Raw genomic sequence first — 20,665 nt, 5'->3', positions numbered from 1 at the left:
TCACAGACATTTATCATGATAATGCTAACAGTGATGACAGTTGTGAAGTAATGGTAACTGTAATGACAGTTGTGAAGTAATGGTGATAAATTATATTGCTAGAGGACTCCTGATATTTACACTATAAGTATAAGTATAATTACTGTCTTTATTTTTGCTAGCTAGGGCCATCTCCTTTAAGTGCTGCCTGTCTTCCCAGTAGCCTACTTGGTGTGTGAACTGCTGAATGCTATTAATTTGCAGATGATTGTTGACACATCAACCAGGATTAACAGGCAGGGCAATTTGTGACTGTTGTTGTTTTGGTAATCAGTGGCTGTATTGGAGTGGTTTCACCTCTCCTAGGCAATCAGCAATTACGACCGGGAGGTGTGCTTGTGTGCTCTTCACCTTTTGCAAGGCAATTAGCAATTAGTACTTCAGTCTCGCCTGTTTTCAAAGCGGCAGCTGTAAGCAGCGTTCTCGTCGCACAACTAAGATTGTCGCCGAAACAGAGAGGGTTCTGCCAAGTTGTTCTGCGGTGTTATGAGAGGAAGGCTTCACACCACTGTCTCCCTTGAGTATTTTACCTAGTTATTCTCAGAATCTCATTTTGCTCTTTTGTAACTTTGGCAGCTATGTGTGTGTTTTCTATCCTAGTTCGCTCCTCTCCCTGTGGGCTTTACAGACGCTCCTCACCCCTTGGCTGCAACCCTTCTAATTAAGTGTACTCTGCGCGCGCAACCCATATGGAATTCCTGGTCTCTGGCAGCATTTGGAACTGCTGATCTGCGGTCAAGAGTGCCTAGTGGCCACCACTGCGACGACCAGATGCTCTCAAACTGAACTATGAGAGTACACGTAGTCAGATGAAGAGAGAGTATCTGGAGTAGCAGTGTTCTTTGGGGTGATCCATGTCTCCGTCAGGTCCAAAAGGTCAAGGGACTGAAGGGCAGCATAGGCTGAGATGAACTAGGCGCTCTTGACCGCAGATTGGCAGTTCCAAACTATCGCCCACTCATTTCTCCTAAGTGGTGATTTTTATTTATTTTCTCCTCTCTCACCTGCCCATCTCCTCATTGAATTCTATGCCATCACGGTCACTTGTCCACTCAAGCTTATCATTGTTGTCATCTATCGCCCACCAGGTGCCGATAGAGAGTGCCTCAATGAGCTTGACACCTTGGTAAGCTAATTTCCTGATGATGGCTTACGGCTCTTCGTACTTGGTGACTTCAACCCCCTGACGTCTGCCTTCGATTAATTTCTTTCCTACTTGACTCCTGTGACGTCAAAAACTACAGACCGGTAGCCCTTCTTTCTTTTCTTTCCAAAAAACTTGAGCGTGCTGTCTCTGACCAACTCTTTCGCTATCTCTCTCAGAACAATCTTCTTGACCCTAACCAGACAGGCTTCAAAACGAGTCACTCAACAGACTGCTCTTCTCTGTGTTACGGAGGCTCTCCACACTGCCAAAGCTAAATCACTATCCTCTGTTCTCATCCTCCTAAATCTATCCATTACCTTCCACACTGTGAACCATCAGATCCTCCTCTCCACCCTCTCAGGGCTGGGCTTCTCAGGCTCTACACACTTTTGGATTGCATTCTACCTGGCAGGCTGCTCCAGGTGACGTGGAGAGGATGTGTGTCTGCACCATGTCCTCTCACTGCTGGTGCCCCCCAGGGCTCGGTTCTAGGCCCTCTTCTCTCTATACACCAAGAAACTTGTCTCTGTCATATCCTCTCCTATGATTGCTATGCGGATGACACACAACTACTTTTCTCCTTCCCCCCTTCTGACACTCAGGTGGCGACACACATCTCTGCATGCCTACCAGATATTTCAGCTTGGATGTCGGCCCACCATCTCAAGCTCAACCTCGACAAGACAGACCTGCTCTTCCTCCCGGGGAAGGCCTGGCCACTCAAAGACCTCTCCATCATGGTTGACAACTCCACGGTGTCCCCCTTCCAGAGTGCAAAGAACATTGACGTGACCCTAGACAACACCCTGTTGTTATCTGCAAACATCAAAGCAGTGACTCACTCCTGCAGGTTCATGCTCTACAACATCCGTAGAGTACGACTCTACCTTACACAGGAAGTGGAGCATGTCCTAATTGAGGCACTTGTCATCTCCCGTCTGGACTACTGCAACTCGCTGTTGGCTGGGCTCCCCGCTTGTGCCATCAAACCCATGCAACTTATCCAGAACGCTGCAACCCACCTGGTGTTCAACCTTCCAAAGTTCTCCCATGTCACACCACTCCCCTTCACACTCCACTGGCTTCCAGTCAAAGTTTGCATCCACCACAAGACCATGGTACTTTCCAATGGAGCAGCAAGAGGAACTGCCCCTCCCTACTTTCAGGCTATGCCCAAACCCTACACCCCAACCCGAGCACTCCGCTCTGCCATCTCTGGTCTCTTGCCAGAGGTGGCACATCTAAAACCCTACTACTTCAAAGCATTTTTGTTGTTGTTGTAATTTGACCCCTTTTTTCTCCCCAATTTCGTGATTACGATCTTATCTCATCGCTGCAATTCCCCAACGGGCTCGGGAGAGGTGAAGGTCGCGTCATGCGTCCCCCGAAACATGACCCACCAAGCCGCGTTTCTTTACACCCGCACATTTAACCCGAAAACCAGCTGTACCAATGTGTCGGAGGAAACACTGTTCAACTGACGACCATAATCACCTTGCAGGTGCCCGGCCAACCACAAGGAGTCACTAGAGCGCGATGAGCCAAGTAAAGCCCGACGGACAAACCCTCCCCTAACTCAGACAACACTGGGCCAATTGTGCGCCGCCCTATGGGACTCCCATAAGGAGCTGCCTCCTAGTGGTGTGGGGGCTGTGCTTTGGCAAAGTGGGTGGGGTTATATCCTGCCTGTTTGGCCCTGTCCGTGGTTATCGTCGGATGGGGCCACAGCGTCTCCTGACACCTCCTGTCTCCGCCTCCAGTATTTATGCTGCAATAGTTTGTGTTGGGGGGCTAGGGTCAGTCTGTTATATCTGGAGTATTTGTCCTGTCTTATCCGGTGTCCTGTGTGAATTTAAGTATGCTCTCTCTAATTCTCTCTCTCTTTTTCTCTCTTTCTCTCAAAGGACCTGAGCCCAAGGACCATGCCTCAGGACTACCTGGCCTGATGACTCCTTGCTGTCCCCAGTCCACCTGGTCGTGCTGCTGCTCCAGTTTCAACTGTTCTGCCTGCGGCTATGGAACCCTGACCTGTTCACTGGACGTGCTACCTGTCCCAGACCTGCTGTTTTCAACTCTCTAGAGACAGCAGGAGCGGTAGAGATACTCTGAATGATCGGCTATGAAAAGCCAACTGACGTTTACTCCTAAGGTGCTGACCTGTTGCACCCTCTACAACCACTGTGATTATTATTATTTGACCCTGCTGGTCATCTATGAACATGTGAACATCTTGGCCATGTTCTGTTATAATCTCAACCTGGCACCGCCAGAAGAGGACTGGCCACCCCTCACAGCCTGGTTCCTCTCTAGGTTTCGTCCTAGGGAGTTTTTCCTAGTGACCGTAGTACACCTGCATTGCTTGCTGTTTGGGGTTTTAGGCTGGGTTTCTGTACAGCACTATGTGACATCAGCTGATGTAAGAAGGGCTTTATGAATTACATTTGATTGATTGACTCCCGCTCACGGCCGGTTGTGCCAAAACCCGGGATCGAACCCCAGGCTGTAGTGAAGCCACAACACAGCGATGCAGTGCCTTAGACCGATGCGCCACTCGGGAGGCTCAAAGCATATCTTAAATAATCCCACAGCACCCCATCCTCACACTTCCTTCAGTTGTGAAGTAATGGTAACAGAGACAAGTTATTGAAGTAATGTTAACAGTGATGAAAGTTGTAAAGTTACAGTATTTCCTTTCCTACCTGGGCAGCCATGATGTTGACCCTCCTCTGATTCAGTATCTTCTCTGTGTGCAGACAGGGCTCTCTGGTGTCTCTCAAATCTCTCCCACGCATCTGAAGCTACAGGTCCACTGTGGTGCAGGTTGCCGTTCAGGTCGACATGACCACGCCGCACTGCCTCCCTCTCCTCCGCTCTACAGCTGGCAGCCCTCAGGGGTGAGGTGGCTGCCCTTTGCCATGGCTTTGATGGAGACTGTTCATTAGAGCCTCTACATGTGGCACATCAGCAGCCAGAGAGAGGGAGAGAGTAAACACATAACAACAGTCAGTCACAGCTAGTCAAACATCACAGCCACACACCGACCACTAGACAAACACATAAACACGGACAAAAACAGGCAAAACACACTAATTCAATAAAATGGAACACAGACTATAAGAGCTCAGACTGAAAAGTAATTGAAACATCAGACAGTAATTAGACACAACAAAAACAATGCAAAGAAAATAGTGGGAATAACAACTCAGTAAATACGAAAACACAGCAGATACTGAAAGTTCAGACAAATAATCATATTATGAGAAATCTAGACAGATAATTGAAACAAGCCCACTCCTCACAGGCATAATTAAAACGATTAAGTTGGCCAACATAAGTGAATTAATCAGAACAAAACAATCAATAATTAGCTTTCAAAACAAATTAAGCCTTAGCGGCTCCTTAGCAGCTGACTGCTGGGGTTGAGTGGTCCAAAACTGTTTTTATCCAAAGTAGAGTTGTTCTGTTTGTATCCAAAGCCGAGTGTTCCAGCACCAAATCAAAATGTATTTGTCACATGCGCCAAATACAACAGGTGTAGACCTTATAGTGAAATGCTTACTTACAAGAGCTTAACCAACAACGCAGTTTTAAGAAAATACCTAAAAAAAGTAAGAGATAAGAATAACAAATAATTAAAGAGCAGCAGTAAATAACAATAGCAGGGGGTTACCAGTACAGGGTCAATGTGCGGGAGCACTGGTGTCAAGGTAATCGAGGTAATATGTACATGTTGGTAGAGTTATTAAAGTACCTATGCATAGATTAGAACAGAGTAGCAGCAGTGTAGAGGGGGGGGGGGCAATGCAAATAGTCTGGGTAGCCATTTGATAGATATTCAGGAGTCTTATGGCTTGGGGGTAGAAGCTGTTAAGGAGTCTTTTGGACCTAAACTTGGCGCCCCGGTACCGCCCCGGTACCACACGGCAGAGAGAACAGTCTATGACTAGGGTGGCTGGGCCGTACGCACTACCCTCTGTAGTGCCTTGCAGTCAGAGGCTGAGCAGTTTCCATACCAGGCAGTGATGCAACCCGTCAGGATGCCCTCGATGGTGCAGCTGTAAAACCTTTTGAGGATCTGAGGACCCATGCCAAATCTTTTCAGTCTCCTGAGGGAGAATAGGTTTTGTCGTGCCCTCTTCACGACTGTCTTGGTGTGCTTGGACCATGTTAGTTTGTTGGTGATGTGGACGCCAAGGAACTTGAAACTCTCAACCTGCTCCGCTACGGCCCCGTCGATGAGAATGGGGGCGTGCTCAGTCCTCCTTTTCCTGTAGTTCACAATCATCTCCTTTGTCTTGATCAAGTTGAGGGAGAGGTTGTTGTCCTTGCACCACATGGTCAGGTCTCTGACCTCCTCCCTATAGGCTGTCTCATCATTGTTGGTTATCAGGCCTACCACTGTTGTGTCATCGACAAATTTAATGATGGTGTTGGACTCGTGCCTGGCCGTGCAGTCATGAGTGAACATGGAGTACAGGAGGGGACTGAGCACGCACCCCTAAGGGGCCTCCGCGTTGAGGATCAGCGTGTTGTTACCTACACTTACCACCTGGCGGAGGCCCCAAAGTGATGAGCTTTGAGGGCACTATGGTGTTGAACGCTGAGCTGTAGTCAATGAATAGCATTCTCACATGGGTGTTCCTTTTGTCCAGGTGTGAAAGGACAGTGTGGAGCGCAATAGAGATTGCATGATCTGTGGATCTGTTGGGGCGGTATGCAAATTTGAGTGGTTTCTAGGATTTCTGGGATAATGGTGTTGATGTGAGCCATGACCAACCTTTCAAAGCACTTCCTGGCTACAGAGGTGAGTGCTACTGGTCGGTAGTCCTTTAGGCAGGTTACCTTAGTGTTCTTGGGCACATACTATGGTGGTTTGCTTGAAACATGTTAGTATTACAGACTCAGACAGAGAGAGGTTGAAAATGTCAGTGAAGACACTTGCCAGTTGGTCAGGGCATGCTCGGAGTACAAGTCCTGGTAATCCGTCTGGCCCGTGGCTTTGTAAATGTTTATTATTTTATTTTCGTAAGGGGTGGATCAGCTGTAATATTGCGGATAGATTGTTGCTTCCATCAATGTAATTGTCTGCATCATTTTCAATCCCCTATATATTTTTTGGGGTATATATATATATATGTGTGTGTGTGTGTGTACACAGTGCCTTGCAAACGTATTCATCCCCCTTGGCATTTTTCCTATTTTGTTGTATTATAACCTGTAATTTAAATTGATTTTATTTGGATTTCATGTGATAGTCAAAATAGCCAAAATTGGTGAAGTGAAAAAAATAACTTGTTTCAAAAAATTAAAACAAATTAAAAACGGAGAAGTGGTGCGTGTTTATGTATTCAAAATAAGATCTGGTGCAACCAATTACCTTCATAAGTCACATAATTAGTTAAATAAAGTCCACCTGTGTGCAATCTAAGTGTCACATGATCTCAGTATATATACACCTGTTCTGAAAGGCCCCAGAGTCTGCAACACCACTAAACAAGGGGTGGCACCATGAAGACCAAGGAGCTCTCCAAACAGGTCAGGGACAAAGTTGTGGAGAAGTACAGATCAGGGTTGGGTTATAAAAAAATACCTGAAACTTTGAACATCCCACTGAGCACCATTAAATCCATTATAAAGAAATGTGAAAGAATATGTCACCACAACAAACCTGCCAAGAGAGGGCCACCCACCAAAACTCATGGACCAGGCAAGGAGGGCATTAATCAGAAAGGCAACAAAGAAACCAAAGATAACACTGAAGGAGCTGCAAAGCTCCACAGCAGAGATTGGACTATCTGTCCATAGGACCACTTTAAGCCATACACTCCACAGAGCTGAAGAGTGGCCAGAAAAAAAGCCATTGCTTAAAGAAAAAAATAAGCAATCACATTTGGTGTTCGCCAAAAGGCATGTGGGAGACTCTCCAAACATATGGAAGAAGGTACTCTGGTCAGATGAGACGAAAATTGAGCTTTTTGGCCATCAAGGAAAACGCAATGTCTGGCACAAACCCAACACCTTTCATCTCCCTGAGACACCATCCTGGTTCCTAGTCCCTGCCATGTTTTTCATCAGCAGGGACTGGGAAACTGGTCAGAATTGAAGGAATGATGGAATACAGGGAAATTCTTGAGGGAAACCGGTTTCAGTCTTCCAGAGATTTGAGACTGGGACGGAGGTTCACCTTCCAGCAGGACAATGACCCTAAGCATACTGCTAAAGCAACACTCGAGTGGTTTAAGGGGAAACATTTAAATGTCTTGGAATGGCCTAGTCAAAGCCCAGACCTCAATCCAATTGAGAATCTGTGGTATGACTTAAAGATTGCTGTACACCAGCGGAACCCATCCGACTTGAAGGAGCTGGAGCAGTTTTGCCTTGAAGAATGGGCAAAAATCCCAGTGGCTCGATGTGCCAAGCTTATAGAGACATACCCCAAGAGACTTGCAGCTGTAATTGTTGCAAAAGGTGGCTCTACAAAATATTGACTTTTGGGGGGGTGAATAGTCATGCACGCTCAAGTTTTCTTTTTTTGTCTTATTTCTTGTTTGTTTCACAGTGAAAAATATTTAGCATCTTCAAAGTGGTAGGCATATTGTGTAAATCAAATGATACAAACCCCCCAAAAATCTATTTTAATTCCTGGTTGTAAGGCAACAAAATAGGAAAAATGCCAATGGGGTGAATACTTTCGCAAGCCACTGTATACACACATACATACATACATACATACATACATACATTTTTTTTCTCTAATATACATTTATTATTCCCTGCAAACCCTACCACCCTTCCCCCAATTGGAGTAAACTAATAAACAATAACACTTAGGCTTCAACCTTCAATTTATCCACCAGTCCTATTTATGATATCATTTACACATATATCCTTTAAATAATTTTTTTTTAAAGTTTATAGAATTATTTTTTTTTAATCAATTAGTATATTTGAGTTCACCACAATATTTGTTGTATTATTTGTTCTGTCTTTTCAGGTGGATTAAACTGAAATTGCAATCAACTTTCTAAGGCTTGTTTAAAAAATAACATTTTGGAGATTATTTTGTTTTCAAATACCCAAAAGTGAGCAGTTGTAATCCGAATAAAGAGAAAAAGGCCATTCTTGAACATGGGGTGAGACATTCTTACTAAATTACTAGAGAACCATTTTGGATTTAAGTATAACTTTTGCATGACTGATGCCTTTAGTGAGAGGTCTAATGCTTTAATATTTAGTAATTTCTGCCCTCTGAATTCATATTCGTTATATAAATAGGCCCTTTAAATTTTGCCTGGCTTGCCATTCCAAATCAAATGGAATATTTTTTGTTCATATAATTTAAAAAGCAGGTCACTAGGTGTAGGCAAAACCATAAGCAAATAGGTCAACTGGGATATGACTAAAGAGTTAATCAGGGTGATTCTTCCACAAATAGACAGGTATTTTCCTTTCCATTGTAGCAAGATCTTATCTATTTTTTGCTAAATTTCTACAAAAATGTATTGGAGTGAGATCATTTCTTTCTTTCGGGATTTGTATACTGAGTATGTCCACATCCCCGTCAGACCATTTTATTGGTAAACTACACGGTAATGTAACATTTTCACGGTAATGTAACACTTATCATAATTTCGTTTTAATCCAGAGAGGTTAGCAAAAGTATGTAGATCCTCTGAGGCTGTGGAGGGATTCTAATTGTGGTTTTAAAATAAAACATGAATCATCAGCATACAATGACACCTTTGTTTTAAATCACGGATTTCTAATCCTTTAATATTATTGTTGGATCTAATTTTAACAGCTAACATTTTGATGGCAATAATAAATAGATATGCCAATAGTGGACAACCTTGTTTTACTCCACTTGACAGTTTAAAACTTTGAGAGTTAGCCATTATTTACTATTTTACACCTAGGGTTATTATACATAACTTTAAACTATTTTATAAGAGATTCTCCAAAATGGAAATATTCTAGGCATTTATATATAAACTCCAGTCATACTTTATCAAAAGCCTTTTCAAAATTAGCTATGAAAACCAGGCCTGGTGTCCCTGATATTTCATAGTATTCTATTGTTTCCAGTACTTGTCTTATATTATCTCCAATGTATCGTCCATGTAAAAAACCTCTCTGATTAGGATGAATAATATCTGACAATACCTTTTTAATTCTATGCGCCAAGCATTTAGCTAGAATATTTGCACCACAACACTAAAGTGTAAGAGGCCTCCAATTTTTAAACGGACTGAATCTTTATATATACCACTTGGATCCTGTTTCAGTAATAATGAAATCAGACCTTCTTGTTGCGTATTCCGATAATCTACCGTTTATATGGGAGTGGTTAAAACATGCTAATAATGGTCCTCTGAGTATATAAAAAAAAGTTTGGTGTACTTCCACTGGTATGCCATCCAGCCCTGGAGTTTTCCCAGCCATAAATGCTTTAATTGCATCAATAAGTTCCTCCTCTGTAATTTGGCCTCGACAAGAGTCTTTCTTTACAGATGTTCATTTTACATTATTAACAGGAATAAAATTCATACAATTAGCCTAGATGGAGGAGACTGAAAAGAAAACATTCTTAAAGTACTTTACTTCCTCTTTCAAAATGTCACATCCTGACCAGTTTAGGTATTATGTGTATTGTAGTTTGGTCAGGAAGTGGCAGAGGGTATTTGTTTTGGTTGGTTCAGGGTGGTTGGTTGTGTTTAGGGTGTGTGATTTGTTAGTTCTGGGTGTTGGGTATGTTCTAGGTTGTATGTTCTACGTTCTGTCTAGTTTAGTTTTTCTATGTTTAGGTTTGGGTGTGGACTCTCAATTGGAGGCAGGTGTTTCTATTTTCCTCTGATTGAGAGTCCTATATATAGGTATGTATTTGGGGTTGTTAATTGTGGGTAGTTGTATTTCGCACTGCTAGTTGTCGTAGCCTGTGAAACTGTTGTCTGTCGTTCTCTTTGTTTATTGTTTTTTTCCGTGTTCACATTTATTTAATAAATAATAATGATGAACATGCAACCCGCTGCGCCTTGGTCCTCTCTTCACTATGACAGCCGTGACACAAAATCTAATTTGGTGAATCATGTGTGACTCCATCATTTGTAACAAGTTTCAATAAAACATTTTGGTAGCATTTCTATGTTGAAGATTGAAAAATAATTTGGTGATTTTTTTCCCCCATATTGCATCCAGTTCACTTTATTTTTATAATATATTACACTGGATCTGAATAAGTTCCTCCATTTCTTTTTGTTTTTCCTCTAACTTATTCTGTGCCTCTATGGTACAGTTTATGGTACAGTTTTTGTTGCTATCTAACTGAGCCGTTAGTCCTTCAATTTCCTTCGTTCATATGGACTCTTTTGATCTAAATTGCTTTTGTTTTATAGATGAGTACTGAATTGCATGGCCTCTAAAGGCACATTTAAAAGTGTCCCATACAATAAGGGGATCTGCTGTACCTATGTTATGTCGGAAAAAGTCAGTTATAAATTCTTCTGTCCTAGTTATAAACAAGTTATCATCCAGTAGGCTTTGATTAAATTTCCAATATCCTTGCCCACGTGGAAATTCTGTAAGAGTAATATATATGCTAATTATGTGATGATCCGACCGCATTCTGTCCCTTATCAACACTTTTTAAACTTTTGGTGCCAGAGAGAATGACATAAGAAGGTAATCAAGATGACTAGCTTGATTCAGCTTCCGCAATGTACAGTATATCTCACTAGGTCAGAGTATTTATGCCTCCATATATCCACTAATTCCATTATAGCCATGACATTCCTGATTTCCTTAAGTGCCTGAGGGTGATAGTTTGTAGTGTGATTTCCTTTACGGTCCATAGAGGTATTTAAAACCGTATTAAAATCCCCCACCATAGTAATAGAGTCTAGTGTTGCTTGTAGAGTTGATCAATTCTTAGATATATTTTCAAGGAAGCTTGGATCATCATTATTTGGACCGTATAGGTTAATAAGCCATATCTGTTTATTGTCCAATAACATATTTAAAATAATCTACCTTGATGATCTGTTTGGACAATTTGCACATTTGGATCATCACCCCTTTTGAATTTCTTTGCCCATGGGAGAAATATATTTCGCCCCCCCAGTCTTTTTTCCACCAAACTTCATCTAAAATTGTTGAATGAGTTTCCTGTGAACAATAGATATTATATTTCTTTTCTTTTTTAGCCAGGTAAATACTGATGGTCTTTTCTTATTATCTGCTAAGCCATTACAATTATAACTGGCTATACTTATTTCACCACTTACCATAATGAGACAAGTTTCAATTCTATTTATCAAAATATATGTTTGTAAACGTACCATTAAAAAATAACATGATCATTGATTGTCTATATAGCTGTACCATGATATCTGCATTGCTATGAAGTAAACCTACAATTGGTCCCCACTATTCCATCCGCTAAAAGCCCTCATCATCCCGAGTTGGGTTGTCATCCCAATGCCCGGCAGATCACCCCCAACCCACCCCGGATCCCATAGCCCCGGAGAGACCGGGACCCATCCTTTTTAAAGAACACACAGTGACAGCCACAGAACAGAAGCAGATCAACCGCCAAATGCATTTCCATCACACTCACCTCGATTTGTATTATATATATGGCCCCCCCAAAAATAAAACAATTATATTTTTAAAGTGTGTGTGTGTGTGTATATATATATACACATACTTTAAAAATCCAGTTTATCTTATTTTCCATAATTAGCTATTAATATTTGTAATAATATAGGCAATTTATGCAAATGATTTTACCTCTCACCAGTCCAGCCATTACCAAAATTACATTATGGCAACCAATTATTATATTAGCAAACAATTATTGTGAATCATCCTATATTGTCCCTAACATATTTTACTCTCTCGCAACAGTTGTGGGATACACACACACACACACACACACAACCCCTTTCCCCCACAACAACCATAGACACAGATTCTCAACAGTTGCACCATCCCAGAGCCCAACTCAAAGGTCTTGATTTACAAATGCATATACAGTTGCAGTCTTATGAGAAGGCCTGCAAAACCACGCAAAAAAATGGGCAGAAACGGGGAGATTTGATTAACCATTGTCACGTCCTAGATGATGGAGGTCAGATATACCCCCTTCCCCTGAAACACCCACAACCTGGTCCCCTGTAGTGACCATATTCCCAAGCATCTCTGTGCAGTCAGACCTTTGATTTTGTGCCACCAGGGCCACAATAATATGCCCCCTCTCTGAATGTCCAAGTGTGACCCCCTCCCCATGGGTTACTGCAGCTAGTGTTGCCAGCACTGTCATTGCCTGGGTGGGGGCACCCCACTGGAATCCCCACCAGCTAGGTACAAGGTCGTCAAGGTTCTCATTAGCAGCTTTGAGAATGTCCTTGTATATTATGCTCTCCCTTCAGGGAGCTTTGGCTTTGCAGGACCAACCATGCCAAGCAGGCTCAGAATCTTGAGGGGGCGGTGCTGCTCTAGAAGGTCTCTGACCGCATTTTGGCTGCATGAATGTTGACCTGTTTAAAGGTCTTACTCACATCGGCTGTGGAGAGCGTGATCAATCAGTCGTCCGGAACAGCTGATGCTCTCATGCATGTTTCAGTTTTACTTGCCTCGAAGCGAGCATAGAAGTTATTTAGCTCGTCTGGTAGGCTCTTGTCACTGGGCAGCTCTCGGCTGTACTTACTTTTGTAGTCTAAGCATCGGAGTATGTGTAGTACGATTCGATCTTAGTCCTTTATTGATGCTTTGCCTGTTTGATGGTTCGTCAGAGGGCATAGCGGGATTTCTTGTAAGCTTCCGGGTTAGAGTCCCGCTCCTTGAAAGCAGCAGCTCTACCCTTTAGCTCAGTGTGAATGTTGCCTGTAATCCATGGCTTCTGGTTGGGGTTTGTACGTACAGTCACTGTGGGGACGACGTCATCGATGCACTTATTGATGAAGCCAGTGACTGATGTGGTTTACTCCTCAATGCCATCGGAAAGAATCCCGGGAACATATTCCAGTCTGTGCTAGCAAAACAGTCCTGTAGTTTAGCATCTGCTTCATGTGACTTCATGTCACTTTTTTTTATAGATCGAGTCACTGGTGCTTCCTGCTTTAATTTTTGCTTGTAAAGTAGTCAGATTTGCCAAATGAAGGGCGAGGGAGAGCTTTGTACGTGTCTCTGTGTGCGGAGTAAAGGTGGTCTAGAGTCGTCCTCGTCCCCCCCCCCCGGTTGCACATTTAACATGCTGATAGAAATTAGGTGAAACTGATTTAAGTTTCCCTGCATTAAAGTTCCCGGCCACTAGGAGCGCCACCTCTGGATGAGCCTTTTCCTGTTTGCTTATGGCGGTATACAGCTGACGGAGTGCGGTTTTAGTGCCAGCATTGGTCTGTGGTGGTATGTAGACAGCTACAAAAAATACAGGTAAACTCTCTAGGTAGATAGTGTGGTCTACAGCTTAGCAAGAGATACTCTACCTCAGGCGAGCAAAACCTCAAGACTTCCTTCGATATTGTTCACCAGCTGCTGTTTACAAATATGCATAGGCCCCCGCCCTGTGTCTTACCAGTGACTGCTGTTCTATCCTGCCGATAGAGTATAAAACCCGGCAGCTGTATGTTATTAATCTTGTCGTTCAGCCACAACTCAGGGGAAACAGAAGATATTAACGTTTTTAATATCCCGTTGGTAGGATATACGTGCTTTCAGCAGTACGGATGGCAAAGGCAGATTAGCCACTCGTCGCCTGATCCTCACAAGGCACCTCGATCTCTTTACACAAAATCTCTGTTTCTTTCTCCAGCGAATGACGGGGATGAGGGCCTGTTCGGGTGTTTGGAGTATATCCTTCCCGTCCGACTCATTGAAGAAAAATTATTAGTCCAATTCGAGGTGAGTAATCGCTGTTCTGATGTCCAGAAGCTCTTTCGGTCATAAGAGATGGTAGCAGCAACATCATGTACAAAATAAGTTGCAAATAATGCGAAAAAACTAGTAACAAAATAGCACTGTTGGGAGCCAATAAAACAGCAGCCATCCCTTCCGGCATCATCTTTCCAATAAGCTGCCCTAGCAGTGAAAGGCTACTCCAGCTGACAGTCTAAAATCTCCACTCAGAGCATTGTTTGTCTGTCTGTCCAAGGCTGTGATCTCAGTCTGTCTCAACACCACAGAAGATTAAAAATGATCTCAACACACTGCCCCAGCCGTTAAGAGCACGGCAACAATGAGATGAAACAGTATCTAAGTAAACTGACAAGCTGCACCTCTCCTCACCACACTCATGTGCCCCTCCATCTGTCTTGGTCTGCATAAGTAGGAAGAAAAAAGGGGTGAGTCCTTATTTCACCTTTTCCTTCATTCATGTACACTCCTCAAGGATCCTTAAGACTCTGTTAAAGACAAGGCAGGAAGAACCATAAGTAGCTCATTAATGGTGCCAAGCCAATATTCTCGAGACAAACAAAAAACTTGCTGGAGAAAGCCAGAGCCAGTGGAAGTGTGTGTCTGAAGTGCATCTTCTGTGAATGCTGATTATGAATGGAGTGTGCGTGCATGTGTGTGTAAGGGGGAGTGGTTGTAGCATCTAAAGTGCCTATTGTTGTTGAGGACTCACATGAGAGAAATTAACATTCTAAACACAAACACTGCCAATTTTGGGCTTTTCCCCTGCTCAGAGAGACAAACTAAGCTTGTTGACAGAGAATACTTTTAAGGAGAACAATATCCTTCTTATAGTATTGACAGCTAAAGACAGTTTTAGGACAGAGGCATTATTTTTTAAGGGTGTAAATTAAAGAGTGACTGAATCGAAAAAGCAACTGCTCTTTTTGAAAATGGCGTATATGGCATCGATATGAGTCCAAAACAATTATTTTAGGGTCAGAATTGACTACAAAGTGTAAATAGGATAATTTTGGTCATAAAGTCAGTCTCGTCTAAAACAGCGTTTTTTAAGTAAGTTTGTCACAATGTACACAAAGGTTGGGTTTGGATTACAATTATGTCAACATAATTAACACATTAATGCCTAGGGAGAATTGTCATGCACGGAGTAATCTGTCGTGGATTGATTCTCGTGGACCGATAAAATGGCGAGAATCTGTCAAGGCTCACGTAGAATTATGTGATTAAGAGCAGCAGCAGTTCCTGGTTTGGGGTTTTTGTTGGTTGATTATTTGATGAATCAGGATTGGGCGAAGTTGGTGCTTAAACTGGTGCGGTGATTTTCAAGCCAGTGCGAGGAAGATAAACTGTTTCCACTAGTTTTTGCAGCCACAAAGTCAAAATTGGCTGTATTGTAAAAATAAAAAAAATATGAAAACAAAAATCTGCTTTTTGGCCATGATAAACATGGGTGAAAATAGCAGAAGGGATGGGTTTGGCCAAGAGTTTGTTTCCTTCCTTTGCACAAAGGTAATCACAATTGTTAACGGCATTCCCCCCAGGAGTAAAACAGGAAATGACAAACTTTCATGAGATAATTTGACTTGTGGGTAAACAAGATTATGCAAATGTGACCTATGTGAAATGGCTAGTTATTTAGCGGTGGTGCACGCTAATAGCGTTTCAATCGGGTGACGTCACTCGCTCTGAGACCTGAAGTAGTCGTTCCCCTTGCTCTGCAAGGGCCGCGGCTTTTGTGGCACGATGCTTCGTGGGTGTCAGTTGTTGATGTGGGCAGAGGGTCCCTGGTTCGAGCCCAGGTAGGGGCGAGGAGAGGGACGGAACCTACATTTTTACATTGATGCTGTTGACCAGGATCACTGGTTGTTGCGGAAAAGAAGGAGGTCAAAAGGGGGGTGAGTGTAACCAATGTGAAATGGCTAGTTAGTTAGCGGTGGTGCGCGCTAATAGCGTTTCAATCGGGTGACATCACTCGCTCTGAGACCTGAAGTAGTTGTTCCCCTTGCTCTGCAAGGGCCGTGGCTTTTGTGGCGTGATGGATAATGATGCTTCGTGGGGTGTCAGTGGTTGATGTGTGCAGAGGGCCCCTGGTTCAAGCCCAGGTTGGGGCGAGGAGAGGGACTGAATCTAAACTGTTACACAAAGAGAAACAGTCTTCTCAAGACAATATGGTGTGGTACTTCCCATGCCATTATCTTTGGCAATAGCTTGATGTGCAATGCACATATTGCTCAAGAAATGCTCTAGTGAAAATGGGCCTCCATAAAGTTGTTCAACAATCTTGTGCAGGTGGCCAGGATATGAATTACATCCAAAGCTAGCTAATACTTCTGCGTGCTGTCAACCTTCAAACCTGAGACTGGTGTTGTGGGTGACCGGTGAGTAAATGTTGGTTATGCTAGCTAGCTAGCTAGCTACATTATTTGATAATGCTAGCGAGCCAGGCTAGCTATGATACTGTGATGTAACTAGTGAAAGACAAAGCCTCTCGTTAATGTGTAATGTCAGCGGAATATTTGCATTGCTAACGTTAACAAGCTAGCTACCTTGCTAACAACAGCTTCTTCAACTACAAGGTGGAGGGATCTCGATTGGCTATCATGCCAGATATGCTAACTTTAGCCTATTCATTGGCAGTTCAGGTTTGATAGGATGTAGCCAGCTTGCTTTTAATAATGTTCCAACTCGAAATGGCTAGCGAAGATCCCTGCTAGCTAACGTTACCTAGCTAACTTGCTAACGTTACCTAATTTCAAGTTGGATTTGCTAATTAGATAGCTAGCTAGCTATGGAGTTAGGGAAGCTAGGTAGCATTCAAGGGCTTCAGCTAACCCCAAACCAATATAACATGCCAACAACATTGTGTATTCTCTAGGGCAAAAATAATGATGACAGACCACCAGACAAGGCTGAGCCAGTCCCGTTTCAGAAAAATGGAGGACACCTGAATCAGGTTGGTCACATTTGATGTCATCAAAGCTCCAAATACAATCACTTGGAATTCACCTATCATAACCACCATTGACAATGCAATCGGTGCTGTGTGTTTTTACGGGTCTTTGTTGTAAGGAGGTGCCTCCTTCCACAGTGCCAATGGACAAGCCTACTCCTGGGCCCGGGTGAGTAATACCATCGGTGCCATCCTTCTGCATCTCACATCTGCCTGTAGTTATTGAACTCTCCCTGCTGGACCCATGGGTTGAGGCAAACTGTCATATCCAGGATGGAGTGTCATGCACTCCACCCCTCCTGCCACCTGTAATAAATGACATCGATGGAAGCGACTTCATCACCCACTGGAGACTTGAAGACAGAACCTCACCCAGAGAGCATTGCATGTCAGTGTGTGGTTAGACAGACAAATCCTTAGATTTGGCCAAATATACCTATGCCATTCTAGATCTGGTTATACATGTGAAGATGTACTCTACACACAATGTGTTTTCATTTGATAGGTAAAGTGTCGGCATAATGTCTTTATAAAAACATCAATATGATATTTACAGCAGAAAATGTTTTGTCAAACAAACCCATTCATTTTTAGTTGATAAATGTATCTTAACTCAAGCTGGGCGACGTTTGTGCAATATCTACACGTAGCATACATTTGTCTGGATGTTAGTAATGCTGGGATTTGTCCCCCGGGAAAGATCTAACAGCGAACGTAAAGAGAGACGTGACAAAACTAGCCAGTTCTAGAATATTGTGTTATAGGACAGCTGAGCTGATTGAAGAATGGGCATTCAACTCGCAGTTGATATCGTGTCCACTGTAACATGTCTTTACATGACTAAACTTTGAAACTAAGTTGCAAGCTACTTCAATAGCAAGGTTTTGTAAAACAAGTGTCTCATGAAACACATTCCGAACACTGGTTCTTGCCATCTTGGCATAGCTGTGATTTGACAGAGAAAAAGCTTGTTGCAATCAGCTTGGCTAAACACAAGGTCAGTACAGGTTTGGCGAGTCAGTCAGGACGGGAGAAGTCCTCAACATCAAAACTTCTCTCAGTAGCAAAGTTAGCTTAGCTTAACTCGTTGTCACTACTCACTACTGCCCTTGTTTGTTGTGATTGAATGGCAAACACACCCCCAAACAACACCCGCATCAAACCTCACCCTGAAAACAAATTTCATTTGGGTTCAGTCATGGCCGCCAGGATTTCTTAATAAGCAAGTAAAAACAACGTGGCAAAATCAGGAAGTTTGGCGCCCTTTAAAGAATTACTCGAGATGAAGTGAGAACAGGATCAGTGTTTGCTAATGCTTTCCGTCTATATAAATGAAAGTGTGAATCTTTTTTCACTTGTATCATTTATCTTCTGTTAGGCTTCTGTTATTGAGAGAAGACCTGTGTCTGGATCACCAATGAAACAGGCAATCATTGACATACTCACAGAGATAATTGGCTGTAGTTGACCACACAATGTAGCACTCCCAATAAGTCCTCATTCCAGTAAAGGTCACAGAACTTCTCTTTCACAACATTGCAGAATGTCTGGTACTGTAGGTCCTTCAGAGACAGGAAATACTCCCCTTCAAACACATAAACATGAGACAGTACATCAATTACAGGTTTTTAGACAGAAAGCTTGTCATACAAGTTCACACCAGATATCATACTCTTTAATGTCACAACTCGTATGATGGCGCCGGAGATGATGGCTTCCATTTTATTGGCTCTTAACCAACCGTGCAATTTTGTTCGTTTTTTTCGCATCGCTTAACTTCTTTTGTACATAATGTTGCTGCTACCGTCTCTAATGACCAAAAATACCTTCTGGACATCAGAACAGCGATTACTCACCTTGAATTGGACTAATCATTTTTCTTTAATGAGTCGGACAGGAAGGATATACTCCAAAAACCCGAACAGGCCCTCATCCCCGTCATTCGCTAGAGAAAGAAACTGAGATTTTGCAGAAAGAGATCGAGGTGCCTTTTGCCATCCGTACTGTTAGCCAAAGTTCAATTGCTGGAAAATAAATGTGACTAACTAAAAGTACATATATCCTACCAACGGGACATTAAAAACTGTAATATCTTATGTTTCACCCAGTCGTGGCTGAATGACGACATTATTAACATACAGCTGGCGGGTTATACACTCTTTCGGCAGGATAGAACAGCAGCCTCTGGTAAAACACGGGGTGGCGGCCTATGTATATTTGTAAACAACAGCTGGTGCACGATATATAAGATATATAAATCTTGAGATTTTGCTCGCATGAGGTAGCGTACCTCTTGATAAGCTGTAGACCACACTATCTACCTAGAGTTTTCATCTGTATACATACCACCACAGACCGATGCTGGCACTAAGACCTTACTCAATGAGCTGTATACAGCCATAAGCAAACAGGAAAACGCTCATCCAGAGGTGGCGCTCCTAGTGGCCGGGGACTTTAACGCAGGTGAAACTTAAATCAGTTTTACCTCATTTCTATCAGCATTTTAAATGTGCAACCAAAAAAACTTTAGACCACCTTTACTCCACACACAGAGACGCGTACAACGCTCTCCCTCGCCATCCATTTGGCAAATCTGACCATAATTCTATCCTCCTGATTCCTGCTTACAAGCAAAAATTAAAGCACGAAGCATCAGTGACTCGGTCTATAAAAGTGGACAGATGAAGCAGATGCTAAACTATGTGCCGGGATTCTTCCGATGGCATTGAGGAGTACACTACATCAGTCACTGGCTTCATCAATAAGTGCATCGATGACATCGTCCCCACAGTGACTGTACGCACATACCCCAACCAGAAGCCATGGATTACATGCAACATTCGCACTGAGCTAAAGGGTAGAGCTGCCGCTTTCAAGGAGTGTGACTCTAACCCGGAAGCTTATTATAAATCCGGTTATGCTCTCTTACGAACCATCAAACAGGCAAAGCATCAATACAGGACTAAGATCGAATCGTACTACACCGGCCCTGACGCTCGTCAGAAATGGCAGGGCTTGCAAACTATTACAGACTACAAAGGGAAGCACAGCCGAGAGCTGCCAGGTGACACAAGCCTACCAGACAAGCTAAATAACTTCTATGCTCGCTTCAAGGCAAGTAACACTGAAACATGCATGAGAGAATCAGCTGTTCCGGATGACTGTGTGATCAGGTCAACATTCACAAGCCTGCAGGGCAGACAGATTACCAGGACGTGTACTCCGAGCATGCGCTGACCAACTGGCAGGTGTCTTCCCTGACAAGTTCAACCTCACCCTGTCAGTCTGTAATTCCAACATGTTTCAAGCAGACCACCATAGTCCCTGTGCCCATGAACACTAAGGTAACCTGCCTAAATGACTACTGACCCATAGCACTCACGTCTGTAGCCATGAAGTGCTTTGAAAGGCTGGTCATGGTACACATAAACACAATTATCCCAGAAACTCTAGACCCACTCCAATTTGCATACCGCCCCCAACAGATCCACAGATGATGCAATCTCTATTGCACTCCACATTGCACTTTCACACCTGGACAAAAGGAGACCTGACCGTGTGAGACCTGACCATGTGGTACAAGGACAACAACCTCTCCCTCAACATGATCAAGACAA

At 43.1% G+C, this 20,665-nt stretch overlaps 1 protein-coding gene across 7 annotated transcripts in view; it reads right to left on the bottom strand.

Moving 5' to 3' along the window:
• Window positions 1–20,665, bottom strand: part of kndc1 (kinase non-catalytic C-lobe domain containing 1) — a 59,950-nt gene that overhangs the window by 21,120 nt on the left and 18,165 nt on the right. For 6 of the 7 annotated variants that reach the window (XM_029753121.1, XM_029753122.1, XM_029753123.1 and 3 more), the window contains exons 15-16: window positions 18,495–18,633; window positions 3,886–4,133 (exon numbers count right to left, since the gene is read on the bottom strand). In XM_029753121.1, the coding sequence (XP_029608981.1) occupies window positions 3,886–4,133; window positions 18,495–18,633 (387 nt within the window). Of the gene's footprint in view, window positions 1–3,885; window positions 4,134–18,494; window positions 18,634–20,665 lie in introns of those variants that run through there. The other variant, XM_029753127.1, reaches the window with a different exon arrangement.

This window comes from Salmo trutta, chromosome 5 (assembly GCF_901001165.1).
Source record: "Salmo trutta chromosome 5, fSalTru1.1, whole genome shotgun sequence".
Taxonomy (NCBI): domain Eukaryota; kingdom Metazoa; phylum Chordata; class Actinopteri; order Salmoniformes; family Salmonidae; genus Salmo; species Salmo trutta.
Note: the sequence above shows the minus strand (reverse complement) of the source record. Positions and strands in the feature narration are given on the sequence as shown.